Source organism: Anastrepha obliqua, chromosome 3 (assembly GCF_027943255.1).
Source record: "Anastrepha obliqua isolate idAnaObli1 chromosome 3, idAnaObli1_1.0, whole genome shotgun sequence".
NCBI lineage: Eukaryota > Metazoa > Arthropoda > Insecta > Diptera > Tephritidae > Anastrepha > Anastrepha obliqua.
The window spans coordinates 49,816,647-49,839,955 of NC_072894.1; the positions used below are offsets into that span (position 1 = coordinate 49,816,647).

A 23,309-nucleotide genomic window follows, 5' to 3' on the forward strand; every position below is an offset into this window, starting at 1 on the left:
TGAGTTCTGAGGGACACCGCAATAAAACTTTTTTATGAGACGTCCGCGAAGATTCGCTGCCACCAACTCATTTCTTCATAAAAATCAATGAAAATTTCACACAATATTCTTTAAATATGACTTTATAATGAAGTAATTTTAAAATTTTGAATAAATCAACTGTGTCGACAAAAAAAATTTCGAAAAATATGCTTGTTTTACACCGAATTAACCATACTACCCCCTTTTGATAAACACTGAAAGTTCAAGAACTTTCATGCCAAGATTCAATCACCCACCAGTAGTCACTTCAACGATTAGTGGGCACTAATAGTAGTCCCCAAATAAAAGCTCCAGTGTGAATATTGTTACTAGTCTGTGAAAATAATAATTCTCTTTTCAAAAATCAAGAGTCTCAACTTAACATACTTCACAGGATGTACTTACATATGCATGTACATATGTATATAGTAAGAAATAATAATTTGATTAAGTCATTTAAGCACAGCAACTAGAAATTTGTGTACACTTTTTGTCAAAGCGTTTACTTTTGATGACTGTCTGTCTATTTTAATATGATTATAAATATATTTCGACCTTTATATTAACTTTTTTCAGCGATATACAAATGTTTGCATATACTATGTATGTCTCTTTGAGACTTTTCGTAATTTTTTGCATCAATTGAAGCTCAGCACTATTTTCTAGCTGTATTCTATAGTAATAATATTACCGGTTTTCTTTTGCTCAGTTGTAAAATTTGTTAGCTGTAATAACCGTTAAAGTATACCTACACTTTATTATAATTAATAGCGAAAAAGAAATAAAAAATTAATCCATTTCTATTATAATACAATTATGAAATTTGAATTTTTTTCTCATATTTGTCTGCATGTACCTAAGTATGTAGGTAATTATGTAAAAAAGTAGTTATAGAACCTATAAAAAGAAGAAAATAAATGTTAATATTTATATATATATTGTATAGAAAATTACAGTAATTTTATCATAATAAATACACAATAATTAAATATACTCATTTTGCTTTCAATTTTATATCCATTGCTAATAATATTACAATTACATAATTTTCCACCAGCCGCCACTCTTAATCTCTTTGCTATTGCTGTACTACTAATTACTATTTCATGTATTACAAGTAAATTTAAATAATAAATATTTTTATAAGTATTACTAAAAAATCATCAGTCGCATTCAGGTCCATCGGAGAAATGACCGCGCACATCGAGCGCCGACGCTAATTGGAATATTATATGCGACAATGATGGATGATCCAGTAACTCATTGGATGGCAGCGGTGGCTCGCATCGTGGTCTCATATGTCGTCCACGAAAGCCACGATGCAATCTCAGTACAACATCACAGAAGACGAAACGTAGAATTAGCGTACGTAAAAAGTCATCACCGAAGAATTGAACGTACGACGAGTCTATAAATGGGCAACAAAACCAAAAAAAAAATTATTAGTAATATTTTATAAACATACAGCTATTACTTTACTCGGTCATACCTATAAAACCTATGCCTTGTTCGATTTCATCGATGCGACAACGTGTCACAAGTCTTGATGCCTCTGTTATGAAACGATCTACATGTGATTGGCAGCGCTCCCAGTGATGTATGGGCACATCACCGACATTACAAATGTAGCAGAGCGCCGTGAGTGGGGAATGCAGGAACAGGGTGAATAGCGATCCATGATGTTGAACATCAGCTGTAATGAAGAATAATGTAGATAATGATTCATAAATGAATTTACGGAGAAAAAATGTAGTTACCTTGAAATGCGGGCGGTACATCTTGTGGTGACATTAAGATGACTAATGGTTGACCAAAGTACCGGGGAATGTGTTGAAAAACAAATGAATTATCAGAATCGATGATAATGAACATTGGTCTTCGTGTAAAGGGATACAAATCGCCGGGATACAAACAATGATTCTCCTTATAGGATTTCCCTCGGCATGCGATACCACCACCTTCGACACCATCACGCTTAACGCTCGTTGCAATGCCACCCAATTCATAACCATCTGTAAATATAATTAAAAGTGTGATTGATTGAATAGCTTAACAGATTGTATTGTTTTAATTATAAATTCAGATGATATTCTTTTAATTATTAAGTGCGAAACTAAGTTCTCGCTGTTTTTTTTTTTGATGAAAATACAACTTTATTCTGAACAAATGGTTACAAGTGAATCATTGAAAGTATTGCCCATCGCTGGCTATTACTCTTTCTCATCTTCCTGGTAGATCTCGTATACCGTCGCGGTAAAACTGTTCATCTTTTGAGACTATCCACGGATCAAGCTATTTTTTGATGTCTTCATATGAATGGAACTGCTGGTCAGCTAGACCATGTGCCATCGATCGGAGCATGTGATAATCGGACGGCGCAATATCTGGAGAATATGACGGGTGGGGTACGATTTCCCATTTCAGTGTTTCCAGGTAGGTTTAAACGGGTTTAGATCACTTTTTCATGCCTCATCGCGTATTGCGGCCGCTTCTCGCGCAGTGTTCGGCTCAACCGCAATTGAAGTCGATACCGATCCCCAGTGATGGTTTCGCTTGGTTTTAACACTTCATAATAAATAACATCAACTTGGTCGCACCAAATACACAGCATAACCTTCGCAGCGTGAATATTCGGCCGAGGCGACGACGTAGAAGCATAACCGGGCAGTCCCTATGACTTGTTTTTTTCTTTGGATTGAAATGGATTCATTATTTTTGATCACCCGTCACGATGCGATGAAGAAAACCCTTAATTTTTTGGCGCTGGAGCAGTTGGTCACAGACGAAAAAACGACGTTCAACATCCTTTGGTTTTAACTCATAAGGACCCAAGTCCTCTATTTCTGAATCATTCCCAAAGCATGTAATCGCTTGGAAATGGATTGGCGGGTAACTTCTAATACTGAAGCAAGCTCTTCTTGCATTGGACACGGATCCTCATTGAGCAATGCCTCCAATTCAGCGTCTTCAAAGGTTTTTGGCCTTCCTTCACGCGGACGGTCATCAACATTAAAATCACGACGGAACCAATCTCGGCACTTTGTTTCACTTAAAGCGGCATCTCCATACACTTTTTGTAGCTCTCAGGCGCCATTTTTTTTTTCAAATGAAAGAGGAAAATCAACACATCCCGCAAATGACGATTATTCGGCACAAAATCAGACACTTTCACAAAACCAAAAGTATATGATACCAAAACAAAATTACTAATGTGTCGAAGCAGTTTGTTTACCATACGAGTATGTCTAAGCTGGTTTTTGGCGTTTAGGTTAGGTTAGAATCTAGCACACACTGCTGGCGGCATCTATTGACAAACAGCGGGAACTTAGTTGCGCACCTAGTAATTATATATTAATTATAAAGGGCCTTTCAAAAGACGCGCCTTGATGTTGTTGTTTTAAATTAAAGCAAGAGATAAATTCTTTCAAGTTTTATTATCTTTATTCAAAATATGGCTCTTAAAAATTGCATGTGAAAAATGGTATCATTCAAGTGTCCACCATGAGCACGTCTACAGTTAAAATCCACAGTCGATTCATGAGTTGTTGAGAACGCCGAGATATCGACGTTGAAAATTGTACAGCAACACTTTGGGCGCGAGCCGCAATATTTTCAACAGAACATTCAGTTTTTTGTTTGTCAGTCCTTTTTCTATACTCGAAAGAACCAGTTATTGAAATTTTTTCACCAACCTTTTAAAACCTGCTCTATCGTTTGAAATCGCACATATGTAGATCTGTCTACTTCACCAATGTCAAAGATGACATAAAAACAGGTACCGTCTAGCAATTATTCACTATTGAAATCTAGACGTCGCTTTTGAAAGTCCTTTTATTTTGTGTTACACCAACAGACGTGACACGAGCATACTTGGCAAACAGAAGAGTATCCCGTGTGGTGAGCAACGCAGTTGTGTGTAGCACCTTGACTATTGGTAAATGGCGAATTAAATGGCGATCTCCGCCAATCTTTGGGATAAACAAATTTGGGAATAACTTTTATTTAATTGCTGTTAAATTTATTTCCTTCTTTGTCTAAACTGCCTTCGGAATCTACGCTCAAATCTTCTTTTAAAATCATCATATTTTGATGTTTCATATCCATCTGAAGAAGTGTTGGCTTAAAGGAATTCATTAGTAAATAAAATTAATTTTCTCACAGAAAGGTTTTTTTTTTGGAGCATAGGCCCTCGACAAGACTTGTCTTGCGTTGGTTTCGTTAATCTATTTGACAGAGTAGGTATTTAGCCTGCCACACAGAAAGGTTATATCATCAAAAATAGAGGTAATGAAAACAATTGCGTCGAGAATAGACTACTGAAAATTTCTAGTGTTAAAAGCATTTTCGCAAAAGATTTAGCCTACATCTGCTATTTATTTTAGAGACATCGTCAAATAGAGAAAGTGTATTTTTTAATAATAAAAAATTAATAATTAACTAAAAATTAAAAATTACCATTAATATCCAGTGCAAATCCCAAGAAACATGAAAAAGTCGAATTTACCAAAAATCTGTATGTTTTAATTAAAAAAAATTAGAAATGTACTGAGAAAATCAGAAAATCTGAAACCTGATCCAGAAAAGCGTTACGCTCACCACCTTATAAGCACTCAGATAAATCGTAGCCTAAGCCCTTAAGGACCATATAAGAACGCTCCTAGCAGCCTATAGCACTGTCAGCCGCACAGTGTTTCTAGAAGACTTCGAATGCTCGTCACTTTGCCTAATCTGAGGCAGTAGTCAACGAATTTTCTGAATGTATTCATCAATAACATTATGAGATAAAAATTTTAAATCGCGTTTCCCGCCACTGTTGATTAACTTCCACATCACGAAACTAACTCTATCCGCCAGCGCGTTTAATGAATATTGGGCCGGATTCAGCCTTGGAATCCATGTATCGGCGATAACAACGGGATATCTTTTTTGCATGGAATTCAGGTCCTTTGAGGCCAACTATGTGGCATCACGGCGTAAGCCCAAATCGTTAACTACAGTGTCTTAAACCGATCCATAAGCAATGCTCAAGTCCTCTGTCAGCTCCCTGATGGTCAATTCGCGGTTATTGAACAAATTTTCTTCTCTTCATCACTTTATTGATGTTTTCATTGTTTTTCGATATCCACGGTCTGCCACTACATTCGTCGTCCTCGATGGACTCACGATCTCTTCTGAAGAGGTTCATACCACTCATAAGCGGCTAGTTTCTTTAGAGTATCATTGCCGGAACGGTTTTCCAACATTTCTAAGATCTTCGCGCCATTTAATCTATTTTTAACGGAAATTCTGTTTCAAATTCAAGTCCATTTTCAAAACTGTAAAAAATCGCAACACATGCAGAGGTGGATTCCCTAAAGACACCGTAACTTTTGCAAATGTCAAGCAATGATGATGAAATTTCGGTAGGAATGTTAACCGCAGATGTGACAACCTAACAAAAAACCAGAACTCAAATCAGTTAACTTAAAGCGTCAACTGGTGGTTCTACCGGGAATTTTTTGATCAAGGTGGTATGAATGTTTGATGAGATAATTAACTCGCATCTTGCTAACACCACCCGAGTTATAAGCTGGAATTTATACGCGTCAGATAATATAAAAAATTTCTTAGAAATAATGCATATATTCGCTTTTTGTGAAACTAAATACAGATACTTACAATCCTCTGGATGCTTTGTAGTCGAGAAACAACCGTCAGCTGACATATATAAGAGTAATGCGCCTCCTGGAGGCAATTCTTTAAATCCGCTAGCTAAGAACACCAGAAGTTGACTAATAGAAGGCTTGTATAGTAAATATTTGTGAGGATTGTCTCGATAATGACGGCCATTTTCTAAGTAACCCTTAGAACCTGGAACACCATATGGTGGTATGCGGCTGGCAGCCGGGCTGGCATCGTGCCCGTGCATGCCATGTGTAATGCTCATCGGATGCGTTGATTCCGTTGGCTCCCTTTCGAGTGTTTGTAACATTCTACAACCAAAAAAAACAATAAATTAATAAATATACTCCGTAGTACTCGTATGCATACATTTTTCAATAAAATTTTTCAATTTTCTATACATATCTTCCGCCTTATGCCAGAAACTTATGTGTCACACTGAACATATTCAGAAATTAAGTATAAACGTTTATTAAAAATTTACTTGTGACCTCTTGAGTACGCTGGTATAAGCCAAGGCTAATCAAGGCAACCCATTAACTCAAAATTGCAAAATTTTTTCACATTCCTGCTTCTGACATAAGGAGACGATAAAATAAATTTCAATTTACCTAAACATGTCCATTGTTAACTCGGAGAACTTCGCCTGTTCGCACGCCGAACCTACAATGAGTATCTCCTGCAGGCTCAACGTCATGTGGGGCGATCGTTCACACGGTGGCGTCGTTAGCGGCGACAACCTAGAACCGGAACCACTGAATATCAGTTGGTGAAGTCAAGCTATTCTAAAGAGACGACAGTGTGGGCCCGTGCTTTCACAGAAGAATTGAGAATGTGATGCTATAAATGGTGTGTGATGGGGTGATGGTGAGTGTGGAGGATGTGGTGAACGTACTGCAATGTGCGGCACGCAGTGAATATGAATATAGTGGTGAAGGGATTGCTGGAGTGTGATATAGAGGTGGTGGCTTGACTGATCAACTGACTGACATGTGTGTGCAAGTGACGCGTTGATCGGTGAGATGGAGATAAATTAACAATAATAATAACAACAACAGTGTCATCAGCAACACAACGAAAACAAAAAATCGCTTTGAATATGGAAAAAATTTAAAATGTAAAATTTATGTCAAAGGAAAAATTTCATGAATCGTTAATAGTTTTTCAATGAATTAATGAACTATGCTGAATTATTGATTAGCGATTTCGCTCATGAATGCGAAAGTTGATGAAAATAATGAATGCACTGATGACCTTGATGTTGTTATATGATTGTTTCGGATGTTTCAAGTCTTCTGTGATAAGCACAATAACCTATATATAAATATCGTAGTAATTCAAACTAAAAATATTATTAATAACCATAATTTAACATATTAACTTAACTAATTTTTAAAGAAACTTATCCAAATCAAATAACGTCCAAATTAAATTAGTAACCAGAGTACCTCCCAAAAAAAAATATGTACAATTCAACACTTAGTATTTCTTTTTTAATTAGTTAGTAAATTAGTTTTTTTAGGTTTAATTAAACTCTATTTCCTCCCACAGAAAGCACGGGCGACGGTGACGGCGTTTTCACGGCGTCCGTGTACAATTTTGCATTTTGTCTCACCTGTGTGAAAGTATGATGGGATTGGAATCCGCATGAAGAACAGCCACGGCAGCTTCAGCTTTTATAAAACCTTTTATCTCTTCTAAAACTAGTGACCATTCTAAATGATCTTCTGGTTCGTAACTGCAATAGTAAAAGTAAATTTAATTTAAATTGATTTTTCTGCTAATTTATAAACTTAAAAATATGTTTTTTGTTGTGACATATTTAATTACGTTGCTGTGTATTCCTGTATTTGGTTTTCTAGCTCCGTCACTAACTCACGAACCAGCTTCATTTTCTTCAACAGCAAACAAACAACAATAAATCGCGCATAATACCGCAACTTCTTCACCATTAAATCGGGCCGATCCTCTTTGATCGCACGCGAATAATATGCTCTACCCCTAATAGCTGCATAAAATTGATAAGCTTCATTCAGGTAGTTCGTTTCGCTGGTTCTTAAACTGTAAACGAAATAATCCAAAGAATAGGACACATTAAACAGTTATTCACAAAGAAGCAAGAATATAAAAATAGGTGAAGTAATGCCTAAACTCATGGGAATCAAACTTTTTGTAACCAGTTACGGGAAGGTGGTCCTGGTGATAAACAGATTTCGGGCTCTTCATTGAAATAATAACCAAAAAAAGGATGTGATCAAATTGTTATTTGATTTTTTATATTTTATGTATTATTAACGTGCCTGGCTGCGCCAATATAAAAAACCTATTTGTAAAATAAGTTACTTCATTTCAGTGCGTTTAGGTACACACTATTTTTTATCTTTCCATCTTGTGTAAAAATTAATAAAGTTTTCGAGTTTCCACACGAGAACATGCCACATACGAACAATGATTTTTGAGATATAATCCACAAACTTTCGCCGTGCTTTATTTATCGACATTCAGAAAGCAAAACGAGCGGGAACTGCAAGCGTTTGAAATTAAATTGCATATCATTTGAAATGCTAGATATTCTTGAAATCTGAACAACTTCTCCTCTTGATTTACCATTAAGACGCATTACCACGAATGAATTGAGGACCTCAATCGGATAGTTAACAATCTGAATTCATTTCGCTGTCAACTGATTTGTAGGTCGAACACTCTCCTACAACTTTTCCTAAAGCCACATTGTTGATTGCTCGGACGCCATTGTTTTTTACAGCCAATGATGATGATGTTTGTAGTTGAGTTCAATCCATCGAAGCACTTTTGAAATTGATGCAAAATTATGCGAAATACAATTGGTTTCTGGGTCAATTTGAACTTTACCGTGACCAATATGTAACAGTTACTTTGAAAAGGTCACATAAATAAAATATGTCCACACACATACATACATATATAAGATATATATATATACCAAATATTGTACATTTGGTAACTTTCTCGAATGAGGCGTAGCACTGCTCCCTTTTACAACATTGGCTTTACCCTCGCCCAAGGGACATAAATGCAAAATAGAATAGGTACATTGCGTCAAATAAATGGGAGAATATGATGAATAGCGACTTCCTCTCAAACGGGGGCGTGATTCCGCCTTTTCCCCAAAAATAATTTATGATATCATGTGGATAGGTAATGTACTTGTAATGTATGATCTTGTTCTTATTCTTTATTGGCGCGATAACCGCTTACGCGATTTCGGCCGAATTTAACAAAGCGCGCCAGTCGTTTCTTTCTCGTGCTAACCGGCGCCAGTTGGAAACACCGAACTTTTGAACGCAGAACAGGCTTTCCTCTTCCTCTCCTACCATCAGCTGGTACCGCATCGAATACTTTCAGACCCGGAGCGTTTGGCCCTTTTCACTCCGCTATGTCTATGTCGTCGTAAAGCTCATCCAGCTCATCGTTCCATGCCTGCGATATTCGCCGTCGCCAAAGTGCAAAGGTCCAACAAGCTTCCGCAGAATCTTTCTCTCTAACACTCCAAGAGACGCTTCACGGATATTATCATCTTCCAAGCTTCTACGCCATACACTAGGATGGACATGATGAGAGCCTTGTAGAGTGTTAGTTTTGTTCATCGAGTAAAGTCCTCTTTACTACTCAATTGCCTACTTAGTCCAAAGTGGGACGTGTTGGCAAGAGAGATTCTTTGTTGGATTTCAAGGCTGACATTGTTATCGGTATTATGCTCATTCCTAGATATACGAAGTCTCTTATAACCTCGACAACATAACTGTAAACAGTGGCGTGGGTGCCGGTGAGCCTATGATCTATCGATATGATCTCTGATCAATCTATAAACCAAATATTGTGCACTTGCGTCAACGGTTTACCAGATGTGCCATACACTTCCTTCGCTAGAATTTTAGCATACCTTTTGCTGGCATTCCTGACATTACAAATGTGTAGAAGAATTTCATCGGTTGTGCTTTTTTCTGATTATTGCTTTGAGGAGCATGGGACTTATACAAAGCTCTTTTAACGTACGCAGTTACTCTTTGTTTATGGAGGATAAATCATGCAGGTTGGATCTTTTGTAGGTGTTATTTAGTCGGTCACGGCTTCTGCTTCCCTGAAAATTCTTATCTAGGACCATTCTTGTAATACTGTAGGACGATTTTCTCAGAGCGTGGCCTATACAACACCATTTCCTGTTTGTTAGATGGCGTAAGATGGGTACCTCATTCGTTTGTCCACAGTTCTACGATACTTATTATGTTGGGCCAGAATATTTTACAGATTATCCCCAAGCATTTGGGGGTGAAGCATTGAAATTTCCGAGTGATCGTTTTCGAAACAAGTCACGTTTCACTTCCAGCGTCGACTTGACACAGTCGTTGAATATCCGGAGTTTGGTGTTTCTGGACATTTACGAGTTTGCCTAAATTTTCTATAAGCACCCGGAAATAGCCCTTGATTTGCTCAATCTATTGTTAACGTCTTCCTCTTCCCCGGCGGCCGCTGCTATAGTGCAGCATAGATAGCAGAAGCTATATGCGAACTCTACTTCTTTGCCATCCATCATTACGTGGTTATTGTTGGTGTAGCTGATTATCAATCTCTTGGGTCTTGATGTTGTTCCAAAAATGGAGGGACCTACAGTTTCAAGCCGACTCCGAACAGCAGATATTTTTTATGCGGAGCTTTTTCATGCCAGAAATACACTCGGAGGTTCGCCATTGCCTGCCGAGGGGTGACCGCCTTTGGTGTTTCACCGAGACTCGAACCTACGTTCTCTATGTGAATTCCGAATGATAGACACGCACCAACCCCAACCAGGCTACGGCGGCCGGGACATAGTCATGGGTTATTTCAACTGCCCCTTCTTGCTGGAGTTATTTATTTTCAATTATCTTGCTTGGGATTTCAGATTACGCTGCTTTTTTCCAGAATTTTTACCCAAGAGAATAGAATATTGTAAAGCAGAATTTAGGGAGCGGAAGCGTTAGAGTAGACAAAATGAATTTGATTTAGGGGCATAACAAAAGGAGCCGTCTTTTTATTAGTTCGCACCTAAAATTTTATAGTTAACAGCCGCTGGAGATGAGAATATTTGTACATAAATAACAATCGGTCGATCCCTGGTTCGATACCAACTGTGTACGTGAAAATTTCGGCATTCAATCGCACACCCCCGATTGTATTTATGTATGGGCAAAGCACCTTAATAAAAATCATCCACCGTTATAGATCCCTCCATTTAAAAACAGAAATGCATGAAGTCTCTAAACTAAGTAAGTAATAGTTTTTTGATTGTATCATTTGTCGAATTGTACCGGTATTTTTCTAAAGGTTTTTAGCAATTCATTAATTTAAAATTGCCAAGACTCTCCGTTTTCAAAAATGGTCACTTAATTACTTTACGTGCATACCTACATGCAAAGTTACAATCCTACTATACTCGCCTACACTTACCTATTTTCATGAGCTTACATTTATGCACTTACTAGTAATGATAATAAAGCTGTCCAATTTTGCTTGCAATTTCACCGATTTGCCACCGCTTCAAACCGTATTTCGAGTCCAATACCATACGATGCTGTTGTTGGAATTTCCACAATTTTGTATACACATCAAATGTACGCCCGAAATACGCCTGCCACTGTCTGTGTCCATATTGTGGCAAGTCTCTACAGAATAAAATATAAAATTTAGTAAAAGTTTTATAAAATTAAATTAAGCAATCATTTGACTCACCTGAGGCCATTGAACAGTTGCTTAGATTTCTCGAGCAAATGGCAAAACTCCAATACTAACTTTCGATCCTGTTCTTCTGTGGATTCCATTTTCACCATACCGTTTCAATTGTAATGTGCTATGTGTATTTTACCAAGGAGCTGAAATGAAGAGTCAAATGCAGAAGTCAACGAGTACGAATAAACTGTTTAAAGATTAATTGAAACGATTTTGGTGATTGGAAAAATATCATACATACAGCTAAAACATGGCAAACCAACAGTATTCCACCATACGAATAAAAATTATTTGAGCGCTGAAGCTTTTTAATTCAATTTTGTGTTTTTTCCTTTGTTTTTACAACAACTTTCTAATTGTTTTGTCCACTCATAGCTACCGAACAAAATCAAAATCTCATTGCGCTCTTTCACATTTGCCTACTGAACTATGAAATACTGGCATACTGAATGGGAAAGAAATATGATTGTAGCGGCGTCTGTGGCACACTTACCAAAGTGGTGCGCGTTGAAGGGGTGTGCCAGCCGCAACGGGTATCTATGAGTGGCACTCACATAGAAAAAACGATTAAGCACTTGAATGTATCTAATATTCGCCTACAGCCGTTGCCAATTAAATCATTCAATGCAAAGCAGGGTTAATATGCGGATGAAAGCGGTGGAGGGGAGTGAGCAAACAGGGTAGACGCCAGAGGTGCAGATAAACAAACTGAATCATCTTTTGATTCAATAATCGCCACTGAAGGCATCATCGACGCCAAACTTGGCGGCACCAACACTACGTAGTCTGCTATCATCATCATCATCAGTAGCAGCAGCTGTTGTATAGTACATCTTTTCGTACTTATGTCACCGCATACACACTTATTCACAAGAGTGTGTCTATGTATGTGCATACAAATAGTTGCATATGCGACTACCGACTATATACTCTATACTATATGTAACTACATATCTGATTGCACTTGAAAGACAACGAAATATAGGATTACAAAAAAAATCGAAAATATGAAAATCTTCATTCAATGACAAGCTACGTACCGAGGGATTCAATTACATACTTGTACACAAGTGTACACACGATGATTGGCGGTGATGTATGCATTGTAGGTAAGAGCGGAGGAGAGGATAGACTGGCAGAGCCGGTAATACAGTATCGTACGGAATCTAAGTGGCACACTTGACGTGCACAAGGGGGGTGAGCATTGGCTTTTGGGGTAACTTAGTACAAGAACTCAATGATTTTTCTGCTAGATGCACCGATAACTGTAGGGTAATTGTAAATATTTTCGTAGTCTATAAAAATGTGCACACTACAAACGACAGTCACACATTCATATTTAGCAACTTAACAGGGGAGCAATTTCACGCAAAGCGGGTAGCAAACTTGTGGCACAATGCTACAAAATTAGATACACTTTGTATAGGAAGTGTTTTAACATCTACCAATCTAGCGAAATTCAGACATTTTGCTTAAGAAAATATGTGGTATCTTATGATATTCTTTCGATCTTTGTTTTTATTTGGCTAATATTAGTTCGTGGAAAGAGCAATCTATTATTTTCTCGGTAAGTCAGTAGTGATCGATAAATAAGTATCAAACAATTTAAAGTTTATGCTCGTTGACAAGGTGAAATTTCACATTAAGAAAATTCTTTTCCTGTTTTTTTTTTGTTTTTTTTTTTTGTTTCATTCAGTTGTAAGCTACAGGGTGTTAGCAATGGAAGTCAACAAAGAGAAAATTAGGTACATTTTACAGTTTTATGGTTTCCGTTGAGGCATTTTTGATATTAAAGAAAATGTCGATAAAATTACAGGAATATTCGAAACTGGTCGGCATGTTAGTAATCGTAGCATCGCCCAGATCGACCATTAAACAGCTTCAAACATTATGCGCAAAACTTTTTCGAAAAAAATAATGTAAATAAGTCTTAAGCCAGCAGTAGAAGGAACTCTTATTCGGCTTAAAATTAATACAAAAATAAAAGGCAAAAACAATATTCACTTCAAACATAGCTGTCGTGAAAGTATTTTACGTTTACAGTTAATAGCTTTAAGTTATATGTTTCAAAAATGATTTATAAATCAGTACTTCGTATGACTATGCCGAGCGTCTATAAAACCTTGCAGTCTGCTTCTCATAAAATTAATCAATTTTTAAACATTATTGTCCTGGGGTATCTTGTGCCATTACCCGCAGATTAAACTCTGCTCGAGTGCAACTTTCTCTTTAATTCAAATTTTCAAATGGATTAATATTCTGGCTTTAGGCTAGTGTATCCAATACTTTACTGCAATTAAAAAGAAACCACATTCTGACCATATGAGCTTTACGTTTTGGATCGATGTCCTGGTAGTATTTAAGCTGCGGTTTGTTGCCAACAATGAATCAACATCAAAGTGACATTTCGCATTAAAACAATTATTTTGCTGTATTTTGTTTGTTCTATTCAGTTGTAGGCTACAGGGTGTTAGCAATGGAAGTCAAGAAAGAGAAAATTCGGTACATTTTAGAGTTTTTCTTTGATAGGGGGAAAATGCAAGCCAGACCGCTGAAATTTTGAATGGTGTTTATAGTGCCGATACTGTAACAGCCAATTACATGCAATTTTGGTTTCGTCGATTTCGAGCAGTAATTTTTTATGTTAAAGAAAATGTTGAAAATGTCCATAAAGCCACAAAAATAATCGAAGTTAGCCGGCATATTAGTAGTCGTACACATAGCATCGCCCAGAAGCTAAAACTTTGCGCAAAAATTATGGATTCCTTTCTTAAATAAATCGTTTGGAAACGGACGTAGCATATAAACAATTCACGATAGTGTAGTATTTATGGACTCTTTTGGCTGATAAAAAATTGATATGCATGAAACCCCAGTGCCGGAAAATTCGGTGAAAAGGAGGTGATAAAGACGGAAGTGGTTTCAGGGTATATGTAAAACGGGGCAAAACTCGTGTAATGTTTTTAAGCTCCTCGCAAGGGAGCAGAGGCCGCGGTCGGCCAAAGATCACTTGGCGAAGGTCGATGTTGCGCGAACTAGCAGCTACAGACATCACATGGGGCAACACAAAAACAACAGCCCAGAGCCGTGTATGAGAGAAGACTCTTGCCAAGGTCCTATGCTTCCGAGCGGAGTAAACAAGGATATAAAAAATGGTCCATTACAGGTGAAATGGATGAAGTGCACCTAGCGCTCCTCAAATAGCACCAAAGCGCCGTTTTGATACCATTACGAGACCTCCAACAGGCAGATATCTACAGCCAACCAGAGCTGTTGATATAATGGAGAAGATTGATTGGATTTAGGTTGGCGCACTGCCCCAGGCTGCCAAAGAAAAGAGCTCCCAGTGACCTTAGCCTTCTAGCTGCCAAACCCGGACATTTACAGAGAAAATGCTCAACGGTCTCCTTCTCTGAAAGGTCCCCACAGCTTCTGCAATGGGGGTTAAACGGTAACCCTAGTTTTCCCGCGTGTGTGCCGATCGTCCAGTGACCGGTAAACACAGCTACGAGTTTGGAAATTGAATGGCGAGGAGTCCAAAGAACTTTCTGAGTTCTTCGTATATCGTATTGTGGCCAAAGGGTTTTCGAAATAGCACATGAAGAAATGGAGCTCCATCTTTTCTGCGCTTTCCTGAGAAATAATTTGTGCAGTTCCCCTTTAACAACTGTCAATGGGATGCCGATGACCGGCAATTTCATTCCTCTATGTTCCTATGTCCTGGAACCCAGATCAGAGAAATGTTACTTGCACACCCAAGTGATTTGATCTCCTCTTTACAGGAGTTTACTAATTTTGATCTACACCATGGCGTCGTCAGAGCCTTAATCGTGGCTTGACTATCGGAGAAAAAGTATAGCAATGAAATCTTTTTCTTTGTATTTGTTTAGCTTTTCCTTGTCTTTTTTCAATTATTCCACCGTATCGTCTTTTCGTTAACTCTTTTGTCACCTGAAAATATAACTTAAATTTATTGTCATTTGAATCCATTTGCAAGACTAATAGGACTTAAAATATCGGACGTGACACTCTTCAAAAGCTTGTCAAATTTTAGTAAGTCGAATTGAAACAAAATTTTGCATATAAAATTCTCAGGTTACTTGATTTAGATTTTCATTTTAACACATCTGCGGCTATTAATATTATTTAACATATTTATAAGTAGCATCAATAAACAGTATTTTTGTATTACGGACGTGACATTATAATATTACAAAAAGCAATACAAAATATGACCGTAATTCGAGCACTTTTTCCTAAATGCGGTAACTCATTTTTGTCGTAATATCAATTTAAGTGCATAATTGCAATATTACAAATCACATAATTTAGTCCATACGACAGAGAAAAAAAGTAAAAATAACTCGACTTTAAAGTCCAATTTTTATTTTCATCTTCTTTGCTTTGGTTGACATTTTCGCATGGTCAAGTATCTTAATTCTTAAATGCTTTTAAGATCTTGCCTGGTACTGCAGTAGCCCATCCTCAGCTGGTATGTTTCACCATGAAAACTCTCCTCATTCCGATGCGATATAAAACTGTAGGGCCATCATTTTTCCAGGCGAAGTATTAAGCTCAAATATTTAGCAAAATATGTATGCGCCCATTATATAAATACATTTTGTCAAAAAAGTACCGGGAATTATTCAATAAAATGTAAAATAATTGTTTAATGATCAAAATTTATTTTGTTGCCTTCAAAATAGGCTCCATTCGAAGCAATACACATATGCTAACGATTAGTCCAGTCATCAAAGCACCTTTTAAATGCATTTGAAGAGAACTTCTTCAGATCCTTCAGTGAAATCTCCTTAATGGTCTGTATTGACTCAAAGCGGAGTGGCAATTTAAGTTTTGCGAAAAAGAAAAAGTCACAGGGGGTTAAATCTGGTGAAGACGATGGTTGTTCGATGATATTTGTCGAGTTTTTGGTGAAAAAAGTGTTCACAATATGATATCTTCAGCCATCTTCTTCCGATGATTTTTTTAAAGAAATTCAACTCTCTTGGAACGAGTCAAGCAGCCACACGTATCATGCCCAATTGATGGTGTAAAATGTTGCGCATTGATTCATGAGACACGCTAAGGTCACGAGCTACCTCCCTTAAACTTAAATGATGGGTGCTGGAAAACCATCATTTAAGTCTTTGACTTTGTCGACGTTTTCATCCGTTGAAGTCGTTGATGGGCTACCAGATCGGGGCAAATCTTCCAAGACTTCTCGGCTCTCTGCAAAAGCCTTATACCACTCATGGACCCATGTTTTTGATAAAGCAAACCCGCCATAGGCTTTCTACAATATTTTCTACGACTCGACACACGAAATCCCTTTCACAACACAGAATTTAAGACAAATTCTTTGTTCGATATTTGTATCCATAGTGAAAATCGCAGAGCACACCTGCGGTTGACCGATATAATTAAATGCCAAAAACAAGCTAATTGACAGATCACGCTCAAGCTCTGTGACACTATAGAGGACAGTTGCACCAACATTCCAGCAACGTGTTCAGTAACGTGTGTAACGCACGCTTTTTAAATGAACAATTCCCAATATTTTTTTGACGGAATGTATGCTCAGAGTATTAGCAATATAGCATGTTTAGTTTGTTTGTGAGAGGCATAAATAAGACAAATGTTTTGCATGTCCGGCGATTTTCTGCTATCGAAAAAAATTGATCAAGGAAGTTGCATCAAATTTTGTGTAGAAAATGGAATTGAGTGCTTAAAAACTCTTGAAATGTTAAAAGTAGCATACGATGAGACTACTCTCAGTCAAAAAAATGTTTACACGTAGTACAAGCTTTTCACAGAAGATCGAGAAGATGTGACTGACGACGCTCGCTTTGGATGCCCCAGCACATCAACAACCGATGAAAATGTTGAGAAAGTGAAGAAAATTGTTACGGAGAATCGATGTCGGCATATCAGTTGGCTTATGCCATACAATATTTTCGGAAATTTTGGGCATAAAGCGTGTGGCAGCGAAGTTCGTACCAAAATTGCTGAATTTTAACCGAAAACAACATCACATGAGCATCGCTCAGGAATTGTTGAATGATGTCAACGATGATCCAGATCTGCTTAAAAGGGTCATAAATAGGGACGAATCATGGATATATGGTTATGGCATCGAAACTAAAGCCCAATCATGCCAGTTGTAGAGTCCAGAAGAGTCAAGGGTCGCCGAACACGCACAATTGTCTTATTTATGCCTCTCGAAAACAAAGTAAATATGCTATACTGAATATCTTCGAGACTAGTGTACAAACATAAAAAAAATCATCGAAAGTCGAATGCACGTAACCCGCGAAATTTGAAAGTTCACCTTATTTTTTTTAACAAACCTCGTATATATTTATTTGAATGTCTGTGTGGCACTTAAGAATATTATGTTGAAATCAGACTATGAGGGCGAGTCAATTATTCGATGTGCTACAAAAAACAAAAAATGCGTAGGCATGTCTGTGTATCCCACCTTTTCTTCATCGAGATCGGGTACTTTTTCCCCCGGGCCCGGAGTTCTCAGAGGGGCCCCGACTCGAGATTATACGTATTTATATGAATATATGAATATATATATATATAATTGGAGCGTACACCCTTTTTGGGTGTTTGGCCGATCTCCTCCTCCTATTTGTGGTGTGCGTCTTGATGTTGTTCCACAAATAGAGGGACCTACAGTTTCAAGCCGACTCCGAACGGCAGATATTTTTTAAGAGGAGCTTTTTCATGGCAGAAATACACTCGGAGGTTTGCCGTGCCTTCCGAGGGGCGACCGCTATTAGAAAAATGTTTTTCTTAATTTTGGTGTTTCACCAAGATTCGAACCTACCTTCTCTCCCTGAATTCCGAATGGTACTCACGCACTAACCCATTCGGCTACGGCGGCCGCTTGTTAATTTAGGCAAAAAAAATATTTCGACGCGATTATTACACGTACAATTTATTTTAGTAAGTGAATACAATTTTTTTTAGCAGAGAATAATTAATCCATGTAGAATTGTATAAGTAAAACAATATTTTTAAAATAATTTTTTTGACGCTCGCTTCCTGTGAAATGCTCCATTTGCACATATATCCATATGTGGCTCATTACTGTCCTCAACGTTTTACGCTGTATTTTAGTACTATGAGGCCACTATTCACTTCCATTTTTACTTGCATACATACAATATGTGCATAAACATAAAACGTAAGAGTAGGCAGAAAGATGTAATAAAAAACAACTGCAATGGGGCACAAATGTGCACACAGTTATACACAAATGCAAGAAAATGCATTCCATATGGTTTTCGTGAGTATGCGCGTGCTTAAATATTGACTCAAGTGCGCGCAACGCGTCACGCGCGTCATATGCAATGATGCGAGAAAATATTAGTAGCCAACTAAATAATGCAAAAAAATATACGCGCACCTATATACACAAACAAATTACGAAAATGTGAAAATGGGTTAAGACTTGTAAATATGTGTCTATGTGCATACAATGCATTCGAGTTCATTTGTGTGCGCGTGAATGCTCTGCTGTGCTCTTGGCTTCTGTTTTAACAAAAAGTACGTATACGACATGGGTGCCAAAAGCAGAGGTCCATACGACGAATGGCACTTTCAATTGTATTCGGATTGAAAAACGGAGGAAAAACAAAATTAAAAAACTATAAGTTATTTGCAAAAAATTGTCCCAAACGGCATTCTTTAAAGAATTAGTTTTTATGTTTGCTACTATAGTTTTTATATATTATACATATAATGCTTAGTAATTTTATGTATTGTGGAAATTTTGGCAGTGTTAGGCTTTTGCGCACAAAATTTACGCGTCAGCGTGATAACCAAGCATATTTATATTAGATATTTTTATTTCGGCCGCCGTATCCGAATGGGTTGGTGCTTGAGTACTATTCGGAATTCATAGAGAACGTAGGTTCGAATCTTGGTGAAGGACCAAAATGAAGAAAAAGTTTTTTTTAATAGCGGTCGCCCCTCGGCTGGCAATGGCAAACCTCCAAGTATGTTTCTGCCATGCAAAAGCTCCTCATAAAAATATCTGCCGATCGGAGTCGGCTTGAAACTGTAGATCCCTCCCTTTATGAAACAACATCAAGACGCATAGCACAAATAGGAGGAGGAGCTCGGTCAAACACCCAGAAAGGGTATGAGCGCCAATTATAAATATACATATGTATTTATATGTATCGATCACAAAATCTCTACAAAGCATGATCAGTAATATATACCCTATGATCAGAAAGTACTGGGAATGTTTAAATAAAACAAAACAGAGCCCGTCGGAAGGAACAGACCGGTAGGCCAACGAAGGGATGACCTTCGGCTCCTTCGTAGCATTTTCTTTGATCAAAGGAGATCGATTGAAATCTCCTTCCACGAAGTGGTAACTTCAATTTGGGAAACAAAAAGAAGTCGCTCGGGGCCATATCCGGTGAATACGGTGCTTGCACCATGGTATTTACTTGTGTTTGGTCAAATAATCCAGCACAATTTGGGATCGGTGCGATGGCGCGTTATCATCATGCAAAATCCCAGAGTTGTTTGCTCACATTTCCGGCCGTTTGCGACGTACACCAAAATGCAACCCTGCGCTTTATAAATTTTGAAGGAGTGCCAGTGAGGAGATGTAGATTTTCCCCCGTTTCCCTGTATTACAGAAGAATTAGCACCAAGAAAAAAATTCTGAAAATGTATTCTACAAATGTTATTTAAATTGATATTAAATATTTTTATTTTCATAAATTAATAGCGTACTGAAGTTATGTACGTAAGTGGAGAAGACAACATTCTTATGGATTACTAACGTGGAGCATAGTTTGTTATAAACGATGAGTGAGATAATAACTGTTAAACACAATCCTTAGAGGCTATTATTAGAAAGCTTTTGTTTAATTTGCCATATGTATGTATGTATGTATGTTCTCCCTCTTGAGATTGCTGGGAAGAACTTTTATTATTTGTGTACACATAAATACAATAAACGAAGGCAACGCAAATATGCATCCATATTAGGGTGCATCTTATTTTTCAACATTCAAAAAGTAGTACGCGGCAACTCCCCATTCGGTGCTATCGCCTAAATGACGAACACATAATTTTTTATTTTATTTTATTAAATTGAGTTTTAGTGGTCGCTCCCACGTTTCATAGTTTGTGAAAATAATATTATGATTTTCTATAAATTGCCGAATGCAAAACACTGGAATTACACTCTTGGAAAATTTAATAGAAACAATACATTTAAGTTTTTCGAATTTACTGTGTCACTTAGGTATATGCAAATTGTTTTTGGTAAGATTGTTTACAATATGTGATCAGCGGTTTCTCGTTTTGTGTTATATTTAATCTTCTATTTTGCCTCAATCTTATTTTGGACATACTTAAAAAAACAAACGAGTTTTGGGCTTGAAAAAAAAAATGGAAACGGTAGCTATTTGGTGATAGTAACACATTTGGAACGTTATAAATTTTACTTAGCCTCCCTTAAAGATAAAATTAATTAACTAAATTTAAGGTACAATATAAAAATAAGTAAATAAGCAATGAGCCGCGCTAAGCATTGTACGAAAAGGTCTCAATTTGCCAGAAAACACGTCTTCCGTCGAAACTAGATAAATATGCTATGGACGGATTCAACAAAAATAAATATGTTTAAATCTGACGGAAAACAATATGTGCGACGTATCACAAGTACAGCATTTGATACCAGACATACGAAAAAAACAGTAAAGCCCGCTGATAAATCAATAATGGCATAGGGGTGCTCTTCCGAGAAAAAGTCCAATATTTTGGATAAAAGATAAAATGTGTGCGGTGGTGGACTATGTGAGAATATTGGATATGTTGATGGGAGTTTAAGCAGGATAACGATCCCCAGCATTTATAAAAAATTAGCAAGGGAGTGGTTTAAAAAAGAAAAAGTGAATGTTTTAGATTGGCCGTCGTAGTCTCCTGACTTAAACCCAATGACTTTTCAAAGCCATAAATAAAGAAGAAATTCAAAAGTCTTGGGCCCCTATTTCAGATAAATGTACAAATTTAGTAAATTCAATGCATCATAGAAGTACGGAAGTCATAATAATTGAGAAATAATTAATAATAATAATTAATTCACCATATGTAAGCATTTTTTTCAAAAACACTGACTTTTGTGGCAAAATATTTTGTTTCTATTATTGTTTCCAGCGATCTTTTCTTAAACTCGATGAAATTTTTATTAAAATATAGAATATATAGAAAACAGATTTTTTATTTCTTAATTTGCAATAATTGTTTAAACTTGTAAGGCATAATATATACGCGGTTCTCATAATTTAGAAAAGCTTGTCAAAAATTACACGAAAATATTTCTTTCTATTATATTTCCCAACGAACGGCAGCCGTAGCTGCGTGGGTTGGTGCGTGACTACCATTCGGAGCACGCAGATAGGAATCTCCGATAAACACCCAAATGAATAAAAAGTTTTTCTAATAACGGTCGGCCGTAGGCAGGCAATGGCAAACCTCCTAGTGTATTTCTGCTTCGAAGTCGACTTAAAACTGCACGGCCCTCCATTTATAAAAAAATATCAAGACGCATACATAAATAGTAAAATGTGGTCGGATAAATAACGTAAGCTTCAATTATGTATATATATATTGCAATATAATATATATTTCCCAACAGTTGTAGTAATAAATAATGCCATTGATCGTCTTCTGGCGGAGGGGTTAGTTCTTATTCCTTGGTAAGCCCCAGACAGCTCTGTTCTGTCGCACATTGGCAAAGTACTGATAAAGAGTGCAAGTGAGTTTCGCTTTGCCGGATAATTACAAGCAAAATGCCTTAATACATTAATTACTTGTCTTCTCTTGTAATGATTGCTTCGTTCATGTTACATTCTTCTTATATAAAATTTTCATTTGCTGGTAGCTTATTTTAAAAATTCGAAAAAGAAATTACTGAACATCTTTTAATGTCTTAGAATAGAAACAAATATATGACAGAAATTAAAAAGAAAAGTTGAGGTCAAATAAGAAGTACCCTAATACTTGTGTATGTAAGTACCTAATTACAAATACAAACAATATAAATAAATGTGTGTGGTGCGGCTACTGCAGGAGCTTAGAAAATACAATACCAAAATAATGGATGGCCTATGAAGACAAGTGTGTATATAATGTGTGGCACATTGATTTTTGTAAAGCAAAGTAGGTCGAAATTGAATGCCAGAAATGGTTTTTTCAAGTCTAATTCAATTTAAAGATTAACTGCAAAGTTTATATTTATATACCTTACAAAACGGAAATTTTCATGACAATTATAGTTAAAAAGTTTGCTTAAGCGGTTATATACAGTTAGAATTCTCAAAAAATCAATTTTTTTTAATTTTATTTTCTTAACGTAAATACATATTATATATTTAAGAATACACACAGAAAATTTAATATCGTTCCGTTGAATATTTTCCAAGTTACACGCACAATTTAAAAAGGCGTTTTTATCCTATGTAAAGTGCTTTTCAAACTTTAAACGCGATATTCTCAAAATGGTGCTTTCAAAGTCGCTGACCAACATTACTCGAAAACGACTAAGCCGATTCGTCTCAAATTTGAACACGAGCTTCTTAAATATTTTTTAGTAACTAATCGAAGATTTTTTTTTATAAACAGTTTAAGGAACAAACAGAAATTTTCTTCAAAAAAAAATTTTTTTTTGAAAGAAACGGCCATTTTGTAAAAAAAAAATTTTGGATTATTGCTCCGAATAATTACTAGATTTAACATTACTTTAACGAAATCCGTTTGGTTTTTCAGTTCAGAGACATAGTGGTCACCGCACAATGTCTTTTTTGAGAGGAGCTCCCGGAGATCAGCTTTGGCTCCATTCCAAATAA

At 36.7% G+C, this 23,309-nt stretch overlaps 1 protein-coding gene and 1 long non-coding RNA gene across 2 annotated transcripts in view; one reads left to right on the forward strand and one right to left on the reverse strand.

Annotated features, from left to right (window-relative positions):
• Positions 1-1,040: 1,040 nt before the first annotated feature.
• LOC129241059 (protein SCAI-like) overlaps positions 1,041-23,309 on the reverse strand; it is a 47,798-nt gene continuing 25,529 nt past the window's right edge. Inside the window, exons 2-10 of the mRNA XM_054877206.1 lie at positions 11,428-11,567; positions 11,178-11,360; positions 7,513-7,743; positions 7,298-7,420; positions 6,294-6,437; positions 5,680-5,993; positions 1,779-2,033; positions 1,511-1,714; positions 1,041-1,429 (exon numbers count right to left, since the gene is read on the reverse strand). Coding sequence (XP_054733181.1) covers positions 1,185-1,429; positions 1,511-1,714; positions 1,779-2,033; positions 5,680-5,993; positions 6,294-6,437; positions 7,298-7,420; positions 7,513-7,743; positions 11,178-11,360; positions 11,428-11,525 — 1,797 coding nt within the window. The 5' untranslated portion in view covers positions 11,526-11,567 and the 3' untranslated portion in view covers positions 1,041-1,184. The remainder of the gene's footprint in view (positions 1,430-1,510; positions 1,715-1,778; positions 2,034-5,679; positions 5,994-6,293; positions 6,438-7,297; positions 7,421-7,512; positions 7,744-11,177; positions 11,361-11,427; positions 11,568-23,309) is intronic.
• LOC129241060 (uncharacterized) lies at positions 6,192-7,874 on the forward strand. The gene is made up of 3 exons (XR_008582122.1): positions 6,192-6,699; positions 7,234-7,412; positions 7,545-7,874. It is a non-coding gene; the product is annotated as an uncharacterized LOC129241060 (long non-coding RNA).